This window comes from Symphodus melops (assembly GCF_947650265.1).
Source record: "Symphodus melops genome assembly, chromosome: 6".
NCBI classification, from domain to species: Eukaryota; Metazoa; Chordata; class Actinopteri; order Labriformes; family Labridae; genus Symphodus; species Symphodus melops.
This window is the reverse complement of record NC_136696.1, coordinates 16,488,502-16,509,570: the sequence shown is the minus strand read 5'-3', so window position 1 is coordinate 16,509,570 and position 21,069 is coordinate 16,488,502. Positions and strand designations below refer to the sequence as shown.

Below are 21,069 nucleotides of genomic sequence, written 5' to 3'. Positions count from 1 at the left end.
CAGGATGGTCCATGAGGCTCAGGTCAGCACTCAGGGAAACTATCACCAGCACTGTGTACTCCTGTGTAATGGGAACCTATATATAGCCTGCAGCTAATAAGGCAATAGAATATTACCACCGTTAATTATTCATTACAGTTTAATGACAATAGTAGCTGTAAATGATGATAAGTTATTGTTGAGCATTAAATGAATAGTTTAGTCTTGTAAAACCTTCTGACTTTGGACACATTAAATGAGCTTTTCTTTCACCATCGTGCATCATTTGGGGGATGTGGGTTGCCTCGTTTTTTGTTTTTTTTCTCTTTGTGAAAACATCTTGTGATATTTGTTTTCTACCATCTTTCTGCAAAACCATCAAACCGGCATTTCTAGGAACATTAAATAGAAAGAAAAAAAACCCCATTTCTGATGTGGAGAAGTAACGCTTTTAAAGACATCAGTCTTGTTGTCATGCTTCTCACTTTATGCACTTTATTGTGTAAAATTGGTTTAATGGTTCGGAAAGGGAGAACAGAAGTCTACATTTAAGGACAACAACTGGATTACATCTGAGCTACAGTTTATATATTTCAGATACAAGAAAGTTTGAAAGTGTTTGGCCTTCACTAAATCTGGACTAAGAGGGATAGGAAAAGGGCCAAATCAAACAGAATACTGTCACCCTGTGAGGTGAGAATTCGGGGGCTTTTAGGACAAATGTTGGTATTTCAAAGTGTTCCTTTTGTAAAATGTTGTGAAATAGGTCCTGAGACTTGTGACTTTCAATCCTTAATGACACTTTTGCCATTATCTCCCCACAACGCAATTACAGACTCCTCCTTCTCCTTTCCATGAGCTCCAAGCAGCAATGATAAAAAATCCCTTTTTATCTAAATCAAATGTCATTGCTATTGACTTAAACTTATTGGATTGATGTTGATTTTTCAAGGCTTCAATATATGTGAAATGTTCTGCAGCCCATTTTTATTATTACAGAAAAAAAAGTATGTGCTCGTCTGCTCTCCTGCGATTTATTGGAGTGATATTAAAATGATTTTCTAGATTTTCATCTTCAGTCACGCACAGCACTGTAGATTATCCTAAATAAGATGGTATTATCTTAAGTATGATTACTGTTATGAAACTTAGTTTATAAATGAATGGTGATGTGCATTGTTTAGGTAAAGGGACTGTGTTGTGAAGACAGGTTATTTCCTGTTTCCTGCATGCTGGGAGCGTTGTGTATACCTGAGAGCAGACATTCCACCTTTGGGCCTGTGCTGGTCAGCTCCAGAGTTAGCATGTGTTTCCAGTCAAAACAAACACACTCACTGTTCACACTGCACCAGCTTCTATTTTCAGACGAGTGCAGTAGGACAAGTTAAAAATAGATAACTCGCATATGTTTAAGCGAAAACAGAGTGAAGGGTTATGTTTGTTTACTACAGAGTCACAACTGATGACGTGACTTTTCAGTTTCTGGCGTCCCCTGTCAGCTCCTGTGAATATTTCTGAGGGGGGATATTGGACGACAAAATCAAACCTGAAACAACCCTAACAATATACAAGTCATAATGAAGTCAATCTTTCAAAAAAAAGATTGCATTGTCTTTCTTATTCATCTTTAATAATAACCTCAAAGTGACAACAAGATGATAATGTTCGATGTGTCTTTAAATGAATGAAACCAAACATTTCTGTTCCACATGTCTAGATTTTTGGTGTAAAAGCTCAGGGACTGTCACAGGTGAGTCCACGGTTCAATCCAGCCTCTGGTCCCAGCTAGAAAGAACAGCACGGTGGTAAACATACGGGAAAGATTGCGACTCTGGTTTTTATGTTAGTGTTAAATGTTAAACAACTTTATAATAATAGAAATAATAACATCATTTTTTTCGAGAGAATAATAAAACCAGGAGTTTACAAAGTCGTTTGCATCGCGTCGTGGACGCCATGATACAATTATCATATTTATTCCAAATATCAGCCAATCGTTATCGCGTGCCGCATATCGCGTATCCAATCATAACGTAGGGTATTAGGAATGAACCTGCGATTCCCAACCCTCCTTATTATGCCATCTTTCTTTAGTTAGTGTTAATACTCATGTTCAATAAATTATTCATTTATCTCTTATGGAGCAGTGTGGTGAGGGTTGTGTGAAAAGTCTTCTCTCTCCATGTGAGTGAAGCCGTATTAATGGTTCTGTTGCGAGCGACACGCTGGGTTTCAAAGTGCCCCTTTTTGTAGGACAAGGACTCCTTTTCCTCTGGGCTTTTAGTGAAAAAGGGTCACCAGTCCTCTTTTGTAGTTTTCTCAGTGTAATGAAACAGTTGAGGTAATGTTCAAACTGCTCTGTTATATGTGTCCTTGGTTATAGAACAGACACGCAGTAATAGTTTCCTGATGGCAGAGTAATAGCCGCTGATTCTCAAACTGTAAATGTAATTTGATTATTGGAATTAGAGCAGCATTCAGTATTCATTTTAGGTCTGTACAGTTTTCTTAACCTACTGTACGACTCAATTGGTCAGGTTTATTTCCGTTATGAACCACATCTCAGTGTTTTATGATGGCTCTGCTCTCCATCATGATATGCTTGTTACCAGGATACTGCTAAAAGATTTTTGCTTTTAGTACATGTTGTATGTCATTGACGTCAGAGCTTTTTTTCCCCCACCCTCTCAGCTTTTTACCCAAAGTCTAATTTGAATTCAAGGGTCTCTTAGAGCCTTAAATGAAAGGGAACAAAAAAGAAAGAAAGCCATAATGTGTTCTTTTCAAAACATTATTTTCCTTTGTCACTAATGAGTCAATACTCTCAATACTCTCAGTCAATACTCTCATGTCATTAGGATACATGTTCTGTCTCCAAATCTGAAACTTGAAACATGCAGTTTTTACACCAAAGACAATAACACACGTATGTTTGTAAAAAGCTTGACTAAAGATTTTTTTTTTTTTTCACATTATTTCTTATTTCAGAATGTTTTTAAAATGTCTTGGGTATTACCTAACTGTATCCAACTTACGCTATTAAATGAGACTTAACTAAACCTGATTCACTTGGCTATATCTCAATATATAACACAAAATAAATATAATGTCAGCAAGTTCTTAAAGTCGGCTCTTTTTCGGGGAAGAATAAAGCTTATAATAATAGTGATTTTTTTCAACAAAAAAATTATCGCATCTCATAAGGTTCTTAATGCTTTTCAAAAACTAAAAACTTCCGTCCTAATGAAATAGGTCAGACATGGAGCTGACCTAATTTAGTTTGGTCTATCTTAAACCGCAACCACAGGCCGTGAATCCACCCTCCGTTTGCTCTTCGCTGACCTTGCAGGCCAAACTCCTGAATTGAGACCTTGCGATCATACATGGCGGCTTGTGTGAGTTAGCTCATGCAACAATCAGCTTGCCCTTGTGCCCCCCCTCCTTCCAATATGCGTGCTGTGCGGCCAACCCCTCCTGCCCAGGGGCGAGGACAGAGCAAAACCTGCTGGGATAGGGGGGGCTAGCTGGCACTGTGCCACCTTCCCCTGGCTGCCTGACCTGACTGGGGGCAAAGAGGGAGGCTGCTGTGTCTCAGATTGATGAGGACAGGTCTGTGGTCCGGGTATAGAGTGTTGCAGAACAGACGTCCTGCTGGCACATCCTGCCCTCTCTGCCACTCGCCCCCCAACCCTCCGTACTCGCCTTATCGGAACTCCTAATTGTCCTTATGAATATTTTAGAGGCAAGCAGGAATGGGAGTTCAGGGTTGGGGGTATGGTTTCAAGGGCCCTGAAAGCTAATGATCCACTCAATGACCATAGAGAGAGAAAGAGAGAGAGAGAGATGGGAGACAGTGAGTGAAGATGGTTGGAAAGATTTTCAATAATCTATACGTTAATGTTGTGGTATGGATTGTAATTTCCATACTTTTTTGTAATGTCTTCAACCTTTTATTAAGGTGGACTGTGAAAAGTACATGTGTTCTTATTTTTTTAATTAGTAGATAATGATGACTGTAGCTTGTCTATATCCTTGTCCTATTATCCTCATTTTATACTTTCATTCCCTCGTCTATGAGCAAAATTCACAGTCGGCTGATTGAGACCGTTCTTTCTGAGTGCGCCAGCTAATAGCTTCGTCACATCAGTCATTTACCACGCTGTCAGAGGTGAGAGCTATGAAGGGATTGCACACTGCACAGCAAGGCCTCAACCGATAGCATGGCAACAAGAATAACATTGGTTTGTGTATCCATCCCTGCCCAAGCTAGCATGGTTGGTGTGCATGTTCACTTTGGACAAATAGATCATACCTGTTTGACTCTGAACCAACAGTTCATCGCAGTCTCTCCATTGACCTTTTCAACATGGTATTTATTTTCTCTTTTTTTTCATGCTAAGGGGAAAATGATATCAGCTCTGGAGCTCTGTATGACTGGCCATCTTTCAAGTCAACATATGTGATTGACCCTTTAGCTACAGGCAGACTAAAGCTAATGTTACGTTCTGTGATGTTGTTGTTCGCTAAGAAGTGTCAAAGAAGCACAATATAGTAACTATAATGATACGATAGGGAAGGAATACATTCCCTAACTAATATTTAGTAACATAATGTAGGCTAATGTACTGTTAGCTGTATAAGTGTATGACAACACAATGTGAGCTCGGAGGAGTTCAATGCTAGTTTACAGTAACTGATGGGTTTTACCTTAACAAATGTCCATCTGGATAATGAGGATCTTGTTTTTAGTTAAGAAGAAGTGGTATGATGATCATCATTTAAACAACTTGGAATGTACTGTAGTAGTACGACAGCTTTTTAGCTTCCCACCATAAGCCTGATGTGAAAAAAATGGCCACCATTTGAGCATAGGGAATTGCCATTTCTGTGTCAGGTGGAACTGAATGCCACTCTGTGCTCTATTTTTTTTTAACAACTTCAATACAACAAACTCCAAATAAAATGCAGACGGTCATGTTGAGCACTTTCCCCCTCCCGCTGGTCTTCCTGTCCACTGAAAAAGAGGACAATAGAGACAGCTGAAGGAAGGACGTGAATCCAGCTTCATATCCCAGATATCTGTCCAGTCTGTAATGTGTAATGGTTAAAAGATTAAATAAGATAGGTCTGGGAATTACAGAAGTTTCCCAATCTAACTGCACACCACTCCCAACACAGAATATGTGGGAGGAAACAGAGAGAGAGAGAGAGAGAGAGAGAGAGAGAGAGAGGGAGAGGAAGCTCTTTACATTACAGTAACCTTGTGCTTGACCATGGCATACAGTGCTTAGAGAGCAGCCAAAAAAGGCTTTTATTCACCTCAAGTGAAGACTACTTCACCACACGGGGAACATGCCTGTTGTGAAAAGTCTCTTAAGATGTTATATAAGAGCAGAAATATTCCTTAGCAGATAAAAGCCTTCCTATCAGCCGCCTCCCCATGCTGATTTCCTAGTGCGTTCACACTCAAAGAAGCCCTTTGATAAGCACATTAGATGGAACGGCCTGGACACAATGGTGATGTCATGAGGATTAGCACGCTACCTTGCTTAGTGTAGCGGCGGGCACAAGGGCTAATTCACAGCACTGCAGGGTGAAAAGCTGCAAGACCTGGCTAAATGGTGGTAAAGAGAGCGGGCCGCTGCAGAGCAACCAGTTAAAATATAGCTTCTGTGTAGGAAGGCAGGAATAAACACGACATACATTAAACATTCATGTTGCACTCCACTTTAGGAACATTTTGTGAAATGTCCTGTTCCGCTGCCATTACCCTACCAACTGTCTTGCTGTTGAGGGGCCTGTAATCAGAGCCGTGGTGGAGCAGCCAGAGGTCAGGTGGTGCTCTGCCAATATTGAAAGCTACTGTAAGTGAACGTTACAGTGATTCAGGCACAATGGAATAGACTATAGAAAAACAGCCTCTTCATGCCTTCCTTTCAGCCATCTCCCCCACAGGATTTTGTAGTTCAGCTTTTATACCGAGCCACTATTTCTTTCACCCTGCCTTCTATTCAGGTACAGTACTGTGCAGTACATGAATAAGTCAAATGCAGAAAGCTCTCTTGACACAAGAGAGGAAGAACATCACAGTGAAATTGTTTTTTAAGACTCACAGCAGCCGATTAAATTGCTTGGGCCCATTCCACTGGAAGTACTTCTTAAGAAACAGGTGATGTAGGTGGCTTACGCAAGGGTTGAGTTTTATTTTTAATCCATGGAAGAGTGTTTGCTTCAATTTTGAAATAAAAAAAGGTGAATGTTATGCTTGAGAATAAACCTGAGGTTTGGGAACAGATTTTTATGCAGTTACTGCGTGTCGGATTTATATATATATATATATTTTTTTTTTTTTTAAATTACTCATAAGGCAAATTTTCATGAAACCATTTTATATTTCAATAAAATGATTAGTATGATTTTATTGATGTGGCTTTTTGTCCATACTTGAAATCTAGAGATGGATAGGATGGATAGGAAACTATGCTGTTGTTTCCCCTTGGTTACAGCTGGGTTTGTAGTCAGGGCTCAGGTGGAGATGACATTATTTTTCTTCAGGGTAAGGAAGCCTCAAGGCCTCCTGCAATGGAAAACATTTGAGAAAGAAGTTGAAGTATCACACAAGCCAAAAGACAGAGACACACACACACACACACATGCACACACGGACAATAGTGCCTGGTTGGTTTGACGTCAGCCATTCAAAGTCTCATTTTTATTTAAAGAGCCAAATGTCTATCAATACAGGTTTGGACCTCTGTAAGAAAATAGCCACTGGCCCTGTTCCCACTCATCTTTGTGAGCCTCTAAGGGCCTTGTAAAGAGATTACACAAGTTCCCTTGTCTATGCTCTCTACAGCCCCCCTTTGGTAACAAACAACCCATATCTTCCATTAAAAATGCTACTGAAAACCCAAACCTCAGCTATTCAGGCTTAGTCCAATGTACTCTCCAAAGTAAAAACCCCACAACTTGACTCAAGATTTGAGAGGCATTTGATTCCTTTCAACTATTAGCAGTACACAAAAACAAGCTATCTTTTCAATGCATCCTTTTTCTTTGCATCTTGGTCTTGTTAGTTTTCCCTTTTCTAGGTCAGAGCACTGAAAAGTCCAGAGCCCCAGATCAGCATTGACATGTCAGAGCAAAGCTGATCTGGGGTCGGGTGGCCTTCAGGGCTCCATGTGGTCCCTTCTACGGCCATGCCTGCGCACGGCTGCCTCTGATTGGCCAGAACAGTGAGCCAGGTCTTGACAGGTGTTTGGAAGAGGGACACCTGTTTGGCCATGTGCTGATCTAGTGATCCATTTACTGGGAGCTGTAGGAAGCCTCTGTGAGACGCTCATAACACGCCAAGTCATTTAACAAAGAATTTCACAGGCCCTCAATATCCCACTTCAACCGCTAGCACAGTTTTTAGACGATAATATGCATTGTCGTGCTTAGTATCACAGAGCAGATCTAAGATCTGCCTGCCCTTGTCCGCTGCTATCTGGTTCCCTCTCACCCACTGTGTAGCCTCACCCCTCCCTACATGTCTTGGGCCAGTGGGTGCGGTGTGCTGAAGACTGGCCAGGCTCGTTGTGAAACTAGAGCAGCCCTGCCCAAGCTCGCACACAGCCGTGCCTGACCAGTCTGACCAAGATATTCCCATAATGAGCAGGTTGAGACTTAAATTTGCAGGTTGAGATCAGATCTTTGGCTCTCTGGTGGAGAAAGTGCACAGTCTAACCCCAGTAAACACAGGCCTTTCAGGACCCTAACTAAAGAGGGTTTGTTCAGTAAACAGGAAATGAACCAGCAAGGCGTTTTCTTAGAATGAGAAGAATGCCACTGCTCTGTACCACACCAAACAGTAATCCATCTTTGGTACAGTGCTGGCCATTCATTATCTGGAGGAGCTCTTTTCTCTTCTTGGCATTGCAGACAGTAAAGTTTGAAGACTTGCGAGTGCTCTTCTGAACTTCCTTATTTCTGTCAAATGTGTAAAAAGCAACACGTTTCCGTCTGGGTCTGCGCAATGCATGTTGACATTATACTCGTGCAAAAAAATATACATTGCTCAGAAAATGCAGCATTGGCGATAGAGGTGTTTAAAATCTGTATTTAAAAGAGTTCATATTAAAAGAGGTCTTTGAAGGCTATGGGCCTGGTTTTAGGAAATGTAACTTGCACTGAGGTTGTGGCGAGCAGCGCTGGGTTAGCCGCATTGTCTGCAAAGACTTGAACGCACTGTCACATCTCTGTTAGAGGATGTAGCAGCTGTAGAAACACCCCCCCACCCCCCACCCCCACCCCCACCACCACCACCACCAAAACTCACAGACATTGCACATATGCACCCCACACTGCTTCTCAAATAGTTTCTCTTTCCCTCTGTTGCACACACCATTTCCCACTCTGTTAGGCGATGAAGAACAGGCACGAGAGAGCGAGGTCTCATTAGTTGTAGGTGCCTCCCCTCTGGCTCACACTCCTGACCCCTGCATCCACAAGAGTCAGTGACCTTCCTGTAGACACGAGACCTCAGAGGCAGCTCGCAGACAGGGTAGGGCGCTGCTGTGGACCTGCAGTCGCCTGATAGAGGAACCTCGAGAGCCACACATAAATCATGTTTTGATGTACACTGCCTTGATATCTCAAGCTGTCACATGCTGTCAGCGCGTCTTGTTAACACCGCTATTCAGAGCTGTAATGAGGAGCAGAGAACAGCCCACATGAAACTGAGCAAAAGAGCAAGTGTAGCTTTTATATGTTAAGTTGAACAGTATTTTTCCCCCCTCTGAAATTGGAATGGGCTTTTTTATTACACCACAACTCCCAAACCTATGTAGTACTTATGAGCTCTTTACTTAATACTATAATTGCTTAATTTCATGCTCAAATAAGCATCTTTGACCACATTGATTATCCGTTTTATTCTCCACATGCATTCATTGTGATAGGATCCCCTGAGTGACAACCATACTAAATCGGGACAGTCTTAAAGTGCTCTGCCTTAGGATCTCCTTATGCAGAGGTTTTCTTCCAGCTGGGTGGCTCATGATAGCTGAAATGTGATGAAAAATGCAAAAAAAAAAAAAAGACACTCGCTGCAAGAGAGCGAAGAACAGGAAAGGAAGAAACCGGGGGAGGGGGGTCTAGAAGGAGAGAGAAGCGGAGGAAAAAGGAGGAGGACGCTTTTTTTTCTCTTTTTTTTTTTTTTGCTAAACACTTTTAAAGATTGGAAGATAGAGACACGTCAGTTTCCCATTTACGAATAGTCTTGAATTGAACTACAGTTAAGATGAAGCATTGGTGTAGCAGCTTTTGTCTTCCAACAAAAGACACAACTGAAGGACAAATGTACACTTAATGCTTTTATATATTAATTAAGTAAGGATTTATTCATCAGGTAACAAGCAGAACAAACACAGAGCCACATCTTGTATTCTGTTTCTTTTCAACTGTGTAATTTCATTTCAGAAATTGAGAAACAAAGGCCATAATGACTGTGCTAGTCCCGATCCAGATGACTGTTTTGGGCACAGCCCCCTCATGGACGACCATTTCGGCAAACTAAGCGAAGAGAGTGATTTAATGTACAAGCGCTGTGGTGTAAGTACTTCCTTTGTCCCCTGCTGTTTTGTGTTGATTCCTGTCTTTATGTTGATGTTCACTACAGGCGCTAAACAAGAAAGAACACAGAGGTTGTGATAGCCCGGACCCCGATGCCTCATATGTCCTCACTCCTCACACTGAAGAAAAGTATAAAAAAATTAATGAGGAGTTTGATAATATGATGAGAAATCATAAAATCGTAAGTACTGTAAATGCAACATCTTTGCTTGGCTTTGTGGCACAAAAGGATTTTCACTCTTATATTCATTTAACTTTTTCCTCTTTTTGTTACCCCCCCACCCAGAACTTCTGTCACCCTCTTTCAGAACTACTCTGGCTTACGATTAATACCCCATTCACTGGGTGTGCGTTTGTTTATACGTTGATTTGTTCAGCAACTGATACTTTGGCACACCCTGATAAGATCACATTTCATTAGAACAGGTGAATCGTTGCATGCATCTGCTGGAAAGATGACACCATCGTATCATGTTATCAAAACTTAAACAGGAGTCGTTTCTCAAACACATCAGTCATGTACAGTAATGTGAATGCTGGTCACTCAGATAACTATGTTCTGTGATTTAAATACCCTTATTCTCGACTCATTGCTTATTGAAAATAGTATCTTGATGATGTCATTTTAACAATTTCTTCTTTAACATCTTCTCTTTCAAAGCATTCTCGTACGAATAAGTCATCCTCCTGAACAGATCCAGCAGTAAAATGTTTCCAGAGCTCGCTAACACCACACTATCATTTAGCATCTTCCCTCTCCCTTATCAAAGACCACACTGGCTCACCCTTTAAAGTCCCACGAATCTTTTGTGATCTTATCATGCGTGACAATATTAGACTTGTGCAAGGACATAGTGCTTACTAAGCAAGTCATTTTCTCTATGTTCCTTACATGAAGAGCATCACTTTGCCATTAACAAAACTAATGACAACACCCGACTGGCTCAGTGGATAATGCTATGATGAAACCTTCTCACTGCCACCTGTCATTCTCACTTACGCTTTGCACTTGTCAGCACTTTGAAGGTAAATGCATGTGAGTCACGACTCCTGAAGTTGTGAGTCCCTGTTACTCCTCTCGGCTGTGCTGAGAAACACATGACACAGTGTAAGACAAAAGAATGTTTCCAGTGCTGACTGCTGCAATGCCAAAGTGATCACCTGAATGCATGTTTTGTTGGATGTTTATTTCCTGTTTTCTCTGTGTTACGGGAGCACTCAAGATGTACTGTATGTATTCTGTGTGTAAGATGATAACGACACAAAACTTTTTGTTGATTGTCATAAAATGTCACTGAAAAGCCCTCACATGTTACGCAGAAATGATCACCATATTTTGTGATATAGCAACTGTCCAGTTTAAAATGTATGTTTCAGTATGCGTCATGGGAGTTTCCTAGTGTTTGAACAGAAACTTCTTTGATCTTTTAATGATATCTATATTGGATTAATAATGCAACGCCAGCCACTGACCAACCACCAGACCTAATATTTTAGAGTGTGTATGTAATCATCTATGTTTGTCTTTCTGTTTTAGCCCACAGCATTGCCTCAGCAGAACTTCTCAATGCATGTGGCAGTGCCTGTTTCCAATCCTAATGCCATGTACCAGCAAGGAGGGCCTCTGGGCAGTCAGGCCCTGGCTTCAGCCACAGTCTCCCTGAGTGACAGTGGGATGCTGTCCCCTCCCCAGGCCTCTCTGCACAGGAATGTAGGCTCGAGTGGAGGCCCCCAGAGGCCCACCAGTGCAGGCAGTGCAGGTTAGTAGGCAACAATTGTGATTTAGTCAATAAAGTTTTCTTCAGAAGATCCAGAAGATGCAAAGGTTATCTGCTGCATTAAAGCTCCTTTGTGTGTATCTGATTACAGCAGAAGAATATTAGTCAAATGAATGCCATGGTCATTAGCCTAGCTTAGCATTGACGGTTAAAAAACAACAAAAACAACTTACTAACTAATTTCTTATTCACCCGAAAGCATTTGTGTTTGGTCTGTTTGTAGTAAGAGGAATGTAACATATAAAGAGAGTATGAGATAAAAAACATGAGTGTAACATGCACATAGCCTACCAAACACCATAGAAGAGTTGTGGGCAGATTTTTTCCCACTCAGGATGGAATAAGACCAGTCACTTAAAACTGAAAACTTTGTTATAGTGGAAAAAAAAACACAATATAACCATAAACCACTAGAATCAGGGTGAAAACAGCCTGGCTTTTGCAAATAAAAAAAACACTAACGAAGAACAACTGACAATCATAAAAAACGTCTTACTATCATAAAGGTCACATAGCTCTTACGCCTAGTTTCTTTTATTTCACATTTTCTCTTAAGATACCGTAAATTCCGGACTATAAGCCGCTACTTTTTTCTCACACTTCGAGCACTGCGGCTTCTACTCCGGTGCGGCTAATGCATGGATTTTTTATGGGGGACAATGAGCTTCTGCCGCAAAAACATTTGACTTCGTCAAGTCGGATCTTAATATCAGTCATTTTGCGCTTCATGCACGCACCCTCATCATGGAAAACACACGGAGAAATACATATGATGCAGCTTTCAAGTTAAAGGCGATCGACCTGGCTGTCAAAGAAGCTAACAGAGCTGCTGCACGTTAAGATGACACTGACAGCGACAACAGAGACTGAGGAAGTGAGTAATGAAGTCATTCTGAGGCAGTGAATGGATGGACGTTTTCTTGTGAAATATATTACGGTCATCTTTTTCATCAGCCGTGTTACAGACACCGTCGGCTAGGCTTCGTATTGTAACGGTTCATGTTGTAAAGTCAGTAGTTGATAATGTGTTCATAATTCCGATTATGTGGAGAGTCAGTGAATGCACCAGCGAGAACGTGTTGAGTGGCTGTATGAGAGAACGCTGGGGGAGAGAGTTGGATTGTTACGGCAAGTTATGTGTTGCTCTCTGCTGTAAACGGCGTGGTCACGGCCGACAGTGATCGGGTTATTAAAAGTTATTATTTGAACGCTCTCGCCGTCCTTTAACGTCCGTACGGACGCTACAGTATTTGCGGATGTTACCGGTAGCCTACGTCTGTGTAAATAGCTCTTGTTATAGCGTGGACACCTGCGGCTTATAATCAAGTGCGGCTTATATATGTACAAATACATTTATTTACTTATTTTTAGCCGGTGCGGCTTATATCCAGGTGCGCTCAATAGTACGGAATTTACGGTAACTTTATTTTTATTTTATTGTCTCTAATACACAGTTTTTTGTTTTTTTTGTTTTTTTCGCAAAGAAAGCTTTGGACGTAAGAGGTCTAAGATCAGAAAGTCATATCATACTAACACCCTTACCCTGTTTTTTTTTGTGTGATATGCTTTTCACACCCTCTGATATGATCATCATCACACCATTGACTGTGTCAGCATTGTGGAAAAATGACGTCAGGCTATGCTCGTGTGTGCTTATTGGTCTGACTCAGCCAGTCCAGATGGCTTTTGCAAGAGTCGGCTTCACTGCATACGATGGAAGAACAAGCATCAAGGTGTGAAATATCTCATTCAATATTAACCACATATCGGAATTGGCTAACACCTTCTCATTTGTAGGGGATTTACTTCATTTTTGTTTTTTCCCTTCTTTGCGATTTGATCATTTGCCAAATGGTCACGATTGTGTTTTTATTTTGAACAACTGGGGCAGACATTTTTCGTTTGATTGATTTAAACGTCTCTGAGGGTTCATATGTGAGAAACTCTAGTAGATACATTATTCACAAGAAAATGAATAATGACTTGTTCAGCTGAGTCTCCTTCGTGAAAGGTTCCTTTTCCCATATCCAGCTTTACAAACACAACAAACCTGCTGAACACAGCATGGCGTTGCCCTCTTTAATCATATATCGAAACCCCTCGCCATGAGGACACTGGCAGGAGCACACGTCTCCCTTTCGTTTGCCGTGAAGATCGATCTCCGTGACATTTTCATGTCTGCTCAGGCATCTCTGTCACATGTTCTGCTAGCTTGCAGAAGGATGCAGATGGTTAATCATATCACTCTGTGCGTCTCATTAGGTGGCATACTGGATACCACAGACCTTTCAGTGCCAAGTGTTGTGGGCTCCAGCCCAGCGGGTAAGTCCTCCCGGAGAGATTCATTAGCTCTCTGTAGTTCTGCCCAATAGGCCTCCTGCTAAGCACGCGAGCCGGATAGCTGTGTATCCATCTGTGATTGGTTCAAGACATTGCCATTATCTCTGACTGATGGTGCCTTTTACAGACTTTAGTCCCCCTGTATCCAAACGGAATATATCTGTTGCTAAACCCAGCGGAGGAAATGTATGATATGCTTGTTAAACGCATGTTTGACAGTTGGTGATCAGCAGCCTTCACACAGTAGGGTTTGTGCTTGAAACTGATCATGGTTACCAGGCAAGGCAATTAGCTATCTAAACGACTTTGGCAGGTAAATCAACGCAGCATTTCCTTTAAACATGTCACCTTTATGTAGCCTTTCCGCATCCTATTCCCTTCCCTCTATTGACAGGTGCATCTGTTTACCCCCACACAGCTCTGGCAGCCCTTATATGGCCGGAGAGGGTCTGTAAGATGCCTAGACCGGCATAACCCTGTAGGTATTTGAGCCATGACATCCCACTAAGTCCTCAGTACACAATGACCGAACAGCCTGTCATGGCTGCAATGTGCTGTGTGAGAGGCTGAGGCAGGTGGAGTTTAACTCTTTCCTTGTCTATAAGCTTGGAAACATTCAGTATACTGCCAAATGCTGCGTGAAGTTACAAACTGGATAGATATTTGTTGTTTTGGAAGTCCATAAGAACTTAGGCTTACAGTGGGATATTTTGTGAGATATTGATCAGAACATATGGAGACTACCTCAGATTGGTTTACAGTCTTAGTGAGATTGAAGTTCAGGGTGTGGTAATGGTTCTGACTAGAGATAGGATCTTCTGCCAGGGGGGCGTCAGTGTTTGGCACAGCGTGTGCATGCTGCAGCTGTTGTTTGTACCAAGTGTGTAGAACAGCAGAGACGACAGGGAGGGGAAACCTCTCCAGCCCTGCTGTCAGATGACCATTCCTGACATAGCTCAGATTTTTCACAAGTAGCAGCTATGACCACAGCAGAAGCCTTTCAAAGTGGCCAGATGGAAGATGCGCCGTGTGATATCTTTTCTACTGTTCGCTGGAGTCACCACAGAGAGAAGATATTACTTACATGTACAGGAAGACCTTTTTTTTTTTTTTAACTGAAGGGCAAAAAAACACAAACAAATGAATTCCCAAACAACCAATGTATTAGTTATTTTTTACCTACTGGCAGATTGCTTGAATTGCCTGACTTGGAAGTGTCATACGTTGATGTCACAGTGAACATTATTGGTGAGGTTTTTCCAACAGAAGCGTGTCTCTTGTTCTTTCCTTAAATAAGCCATCTGCTGTTGTTTTTGTCTTGCTTTAGGTCTTTAAAGTTTCACTACACCCTCCCTTAAAGTCTAATTTTATAGTTTTATTACAGACTTTTTCTCCTAACAACTCATACAATTACAGCCAATTAAAAGCTCTGATCCTTGACTTGTGAGCTTTGAGAACAAAGTTGTGGTGAACAGTGGAGGACTTAAGAGGCCTCTCTCTGTCTCTCTTTCCTAATGCAATTTGAGCATTATAAGCTCTTAAAACTCAAAGAAAAAAAAAACATGTTTGTATGTATTCGGATTAAAAATGTTCATGTTGGATGAAACAAAACAATAGTGTGAACTGTTTTGCCGCTACTGTAAGTTCTGAAAAAATGAAGTCAGTGTGAAAGTGCCAAAATGTGTCTGCAGTTACTTGAATGGCCACATGAGGCTGGTTCCAAAGGCTACTTGATTCCCATAGAACTTAATAAAAATCCCAACTTTACAGCAGACACTTACATGCCAACAGTCTGGTTCAGTTTAGTTCCCCTTTCACAGAAAAAGATTTTTGGACATTTGAACATTTTTGGATTCAATTCACCCATGAGCTGCTTTGGGTGACATATGGGTGTCGTGCTGTTTGTTGTGTTACCAGCTCATTCAAGCTCCTAAACTTCTAACTTATTGTTAAAATATGGCCACTTCTGACTCTAGACAACAAAGATGCTGTTGGCCAAAATTGAGCATTTGAAAGGAAAGTCAAAAAATCCATAGGTATTGTCATGGTGTCCACGTCCACTTCTTATATAAAGCTTATGTGTGTTTTTTTCTACAGGAAAAGAGTTGAGGGCAAGAACAATCATTTACCTCCTCTTCACATCCTGTCCATTCTTAGTTTTTCTGAGACACAACAATAGGACTGTGCGTAGCATCTATTATTAGAAAATGTGTTTTTGGAGGACTTGATTTACACCTACCATTTCTCAAAGACATTTTACCTGAATCGGACGCATGTGGGATGTTGGGCACAATAAGTCACTGTGTTTTCTTTCCCTGAACTCCAAATGAAAACTGAATGTTTCAGTTGTGAACACAAGGCCTTATGTAATGGCCCTGTCCCAGACCGTGTTAATAATTCAGGACAATGAACTGAAACTAAACAGCTTTCAGCATGCACAGATTCCTGCCAGGGAGGATTTATTGGCACTGCCAGTCCGTTAGAGAAGTCTCAGTCTGAATATGGAAAGATGTCAAACATCAGAAAGGCCTATTGAAATGTCTCTGCTGAAAGGCTTGGTCTTAACTTTTGGCTGTTACCTTGGCTCAAAAACGTCTTTGTGGTCAAAGTGTTTGGCAATGACTTGAAAAGCAGTGTGGGATTTTATCATCGACAGACATCTGAAGTCATAATCAGAGACATTTTCCAATATGCAAGTCAAATAGGCTAATCCTTTTTGAATTAGCCAGTTAATTCAGCACTTAGTGTCTGTCTGTCTTTGCTCTGTGTAGCACTAAACAGTGTCATGAACATGTTAAAAAATAAAGAGTAAACGCAGAGTAAACATGAACTAAATGGAGATTCCTGTATTATTCAGTTTACATAATTCACAATGAAACATTTAACGTGATAATACATATTTATTCTTTATTTCACTGAGTCTTAATATAGCCAGGAAGTTTTTGTCTAAAGAATGCACAAGTAACAATACTGTCGTCTTTCTCAGGAATAAGGGCTATTTAAGTATTCAATAACAATTAACGTATTTCTTCAAGGTTTGTGTGTGTTTTTTCATGAAGGTGTCTTGCCAGGTTCTGACACCACAGCAGCTGTGTCCTCTGTCTTTTTGTGTCTCCATGTTTGTAGTATTCATACAACCATCATAATATGCGTGAGCAACATTACACCTTTCTCTACAGATTCATTGTCCACAGTATATATGCGGAAATATAAATCCAAATCGAACGAGGCTCTGTCAGTTTCAGATGTATTTGTTAACTAAATAAAGTACACGTGAAATTATGACTGAGCTGCAGCTCAAAAGCTTTGTATGTGAAGACAAGTCTGCCATCACATGCTGTGTAGGAAAGCACTATGGACAAGCGCATGTTTATGCTTTTTCACACAAAAAAAGATAATCGGTAAAAACTGTTAAAGGCCTAGTATCATTAATATGGGGAGCTTGTATGGTGAAGTTGCGGTGCATATTGGAAAGTAGTCATATATGTTACAAGCACACTTATGCTTTCTCAGCTATGATAATGGGAAATGTCTTGGTCTTGTTTTTTTCTCATCAGCAGCCTTCAGAAAGCTCTTCACATGCAGTATTGCTATTCTGCATAATATTCCCTTACATGACGTTGTATTTGGACTAACATCTTATTCCCACTCAATGACATCTTCACTGCTTTAAATCAGGTTGGCTATTTTTAGAGTCTTGGACGTTTACTCTGTTAATTCTGTAAACATTGTTTTCTTGCAGCAGCCAAGTCTGGTGTGATCAAAGCCAAGAGCTGATGGGGATAGCTGCTTGTATATACTGTTGATTCAGCTGTGTGATACTATTGTTGGCTTCATAACTGTTTATTTGACCGTGAATTGTTGCTGTCCTTATCTTTAGTTAGAGGGGCTATTGTTCCATTATGTTCCTACGCAAGGGCCTACTCATTGTGCACACACTTTGTGTTTCAGTGGGATACACCAAACACAATGGGGAGGTTAGCAACTTGTTGAAGTGTTAGTGATCTGTTGATGCAGTGCTAGATACCATTCAGTTTTCTTTCCGTTGTTTTCAGGATTTAAACGTATGTATTTCTAAAGGATATGTTTTTTAGCCTTACAGTACGTTCTGTCACTGCACACTTTATAATTTGACAGCTCTTATACATATTATCATTTATTTTTCATATTAAATCATTGTTTCATTTGTATTGCCGTCGATTTTGTGGAATCTGCAGAACCTCACTGCAGACCTCGTTCAGATGAGTCACACAGTATATTGCAAATGAAAAAAAAAAAAAAGACTCTAGGTTATAAAACCTTGAAGGAGCCGTATTTTTGTAAAATCTGTCTTTTAGAAATGAAGCTCCTGCAGCGCTCAAACAATTCTTCCAAATAATTTTTCTATTGCAGTTTTTCCTTTTGTATTATTCTATTGCCGTCAGAGATCTTATTTTTTTTAGTTTCAGTCATATCAGAACACATAGAATAGCTTCTTAGTGAATGTAAGCTGATGAAGTTTACATTCTGTAATAGCTGTCAAAGAGTGGAATGGAGGAGATGAGGGTGGGAGTTACTGAAATAAGTAGATGGGGACTCATACCGACTTATTGTAAATAGGAAATGACTAACAACCCACCTTATCAAGTTTTGAATGTTAAAGGGATCGTCTAACACTTTGCTAATGTTTGTGTGAACCATGTTAAAACAACATGTAGACATCTTTTATTGTTTTTATTCAGCTGTAATGGCTTCAGCTATTTCTTTTAAGCAGTCACAGTACATTTGCCAGAGAACTGCTCCTCCTCCCATGATACGAAGACTTGACTTTGATCCAATCATTCACGATAAAAATAAAAGGCTCATCAATTTTGAAATGGACGTTTTATTTTTGTAAATGTGCAGGATAATTATCCAAGTCTATTAAAAGTTCCCAGAGGGTTGGAAACACTTAACGTTGCGTGCTGCGGCAGGAAAACAACACTGTGTGAGAGTGCTGCTTGATGACTGAGAGTGTTGTCAGTCACAGTCCGTGGTTTGATGATGTGTTTCTATCGCTGTGTACCTCTGCAGGGAACGGTTTTGTTAACCCCAGGGGCTCCCCAGGCGTCCTCAGCACATCCAGCGGCAATGGCCTGGGTAAAGTCATGCCCACCAAGTCTCCCCCGCCCCCTGGAGGGAACATGGGAATGGGAAGCCGCAAGCCAGACCTAAGGGTGGTTATCCCTCCGTCTAGCAAAGGGATGATGCCCCCACTGGTGAGTACAAAGCACACCACTGCACAAAAAAAAAAAAAAAACACCCAACTAAAGGACCTTCAAGTATCTCTCCTGCAGGGAAGACAACTGCCTCGTTCAACTTCTCAATCCAGACATTAATCGCAGAATGTCTTGCAGTATTTTGCCACAAATTATCACGTCAATGTAGCATCATGCCGTGCCAGTGAGGTTGTCACCTCACCAAAGAGTATCTGCCAAGTGGGAATGTGCAGAGCCGAACAGCATCTCTTTCGTGCTCTGTTTTTCTTAGATCTCCTCCATTGAATGTAAATGGAGCCAAGAATCTGCAGCCCAGGTGTCATAACTCTTGCTCAATGGCTCACATTTAAGTGGAAGACTTTCTCTGATGATGATAATAAAAGAACAGGGCGTTCTGACCTCAGTAAGCACCTGAGGCCAAACTACAGACCTCTGGTCATAAATCAACATCCAAAAAACTACAGGCAGGGGATTTTCAGACACTGTGCAGATGATATACCATTTCAAACTGTGCTTGTTGCTTCCAGCAACAGGAACCACTCCAGGAAAATGATTGTGTTTGGTAAATAAACCACGGGTTACTTGGGGTGCTCAGGCTTCGACTGGCCCTCGTGCTTTGTTTCAACGTCTGTGTGTTGCCATGTCTGCATGTGGAATCAGTAGAACATGGCAGGTTGTGTTGTAAGAGGTCTGGATAAGGTTATTCTTTGGCTTGAGGTCGGTTCTGTTCTGCCTGAGCGAATAGAGCAGTTTCAAAATGGTAAAGGCTGTGAGGGTGCAGGCCTGCAGACAGCCTGTCATTAGGCCATAATGGTATTAAATTAATCACATCTCAGTGTGACAGAGTGTAGATGAAGACTTAATCAGGGGGCCAGGGTGTGAGCCAGATAATATCTTGTCGCCCTTGTCGTGTCTTCCTGCCGCTATTGATTGAGTGTGGGTATTAAGACAGAACTGGTCTGGTCGCTGTATGTCCCACAGCAGAGAAAAGATGGAGGACGGGCTTCAGGTTTCTGTTTCAGCACTGGAAGGAGTTCAGATACAATTTGAGAGACATAGTACTATGCAGTCGTTTTTGAGAGGAAACTTCCTCTTTAATTTGTGTCGGTTACATGACAATCTTCTGCAGAATTATTCTGCTGCCTTACTGTACTACATGTGTTTTTCCTCAGTGAGTTTTTTGTACAGGACCTGACTGCTGATTCGTCATCGTTGACACCAAAACAACTTTATTGCCCAACACACTTAAAAACCTCAGAACATTTAAAGATACTTCAAACATTTAAAGATAAGATTGTGGCCACAGTCTTGAAGTGAATAGAAATAATTGAGTGTTTTATTTTCAATGAAAAGGTTAACACTTGACTGTAGGAATAACATATGTGTGATTTTGAAACGACTCAAGAAGTCATCCACATCTTATATTACTTCCTCCGTACTGTTGTATGCAGACTGCTGGCACTTAGTCCAGAGTGATTTACTGTCACTCTGCTACTTTTTGGTAACTCTGCCTCTCTTGTTTTTTTCTGTTGAGATCAGTCGGAGGAAGAGGAAATGGATTTGGTGAGTTTTGAAAAATGCCTGGGCAAATGGCTAAAATGTTACATGCTTCCGGTAATCAGACGTTCGAGACAAAAGGCAGCGATTTAAACCGGAGACTGCCTGCAATAATACATAAAAAATGTTTGTCACTGCATGTTTTGGGTTTGGCCTGTGAAAATTGCCTCAGCCTGATTAAATTGCACAAGGTTAGTCATATACCACAGAGAGTTTGGGGGGGGGGGGGGAAAGAAAAAGCTAAAGCTCGGTGTAAGTTTCTTTAAGATTGTTTTCTAACTGTAACATTACAGCTGCTATCTGAAACATTTCAGAAAAAAAAGTCAGGAAAGTATAAATGACTAATATTTTTGCGAAGGAAGAGAAGATTACGTCATCTTTAATGATATCATTCCGTGCGATGGTTGGTTTGGGTGAAGTCATCTGGCTGGAGAGTGTTGGAACAATGCAAGGAAGCCATCAACTACATTATGATGCAATGCTGCTTCAAACGTAGCCGCTGGCAGCTGGTAGTCACATTATATTTGGAAGATTTGTTTTTCGTATCGTTTCAAACTATGTCT

The 21,069-nt window shown here is 41.0% G+C and overlaps 1 protein-coding gene across 10 annotated transcripts in view; it reads left to right on the top strand.

Moving 5' to 3' along the window:
* The window catches only part of mef2aa (myocyte enhancer factor 2aa), a 58,807-nt gene that overhangs the window by 32,636 nt on the left and 5,102 nt on the right, over nucleotides 1-21,069 (top strand). For 2 of the 10 annotated variants that reach the window (XM_079347164.1, XM_079347162.1), the window contains exons 4-8: nucleotides 9,641-9,775; nucleotides 11,132-11,354; nucleotides 13,635-13,694; nucleotides 18,765-18,949; nucleotides 20,489-20,512. In XM_079347164.1, the coding sequence (XP_079203290.1) occupies nucleotides 9,641-9,775; nucleotides 11,132-11,354; nucleotides 13,635-13,694; nucleotides 18,765-18,949; nucleotides 20,489-20,512 (627 nt within the window). Of the gene's footprint in view, nucleotides 1-9,441; nucleotides 9,574-9,640; nucleotides 9,776-11,131; nucleotides 11,355-13,634; nucleotides 13,695-18,764; nucleotides 18,950-20,488; nucleotides 20,513-21,069 lie in introns of all 10 variants that reach the window. The other 8 variants (XM_079347165.1, XM_079347163.1, XM_079347168.1 and 5 more) reach the window with 8 other exon arrangements.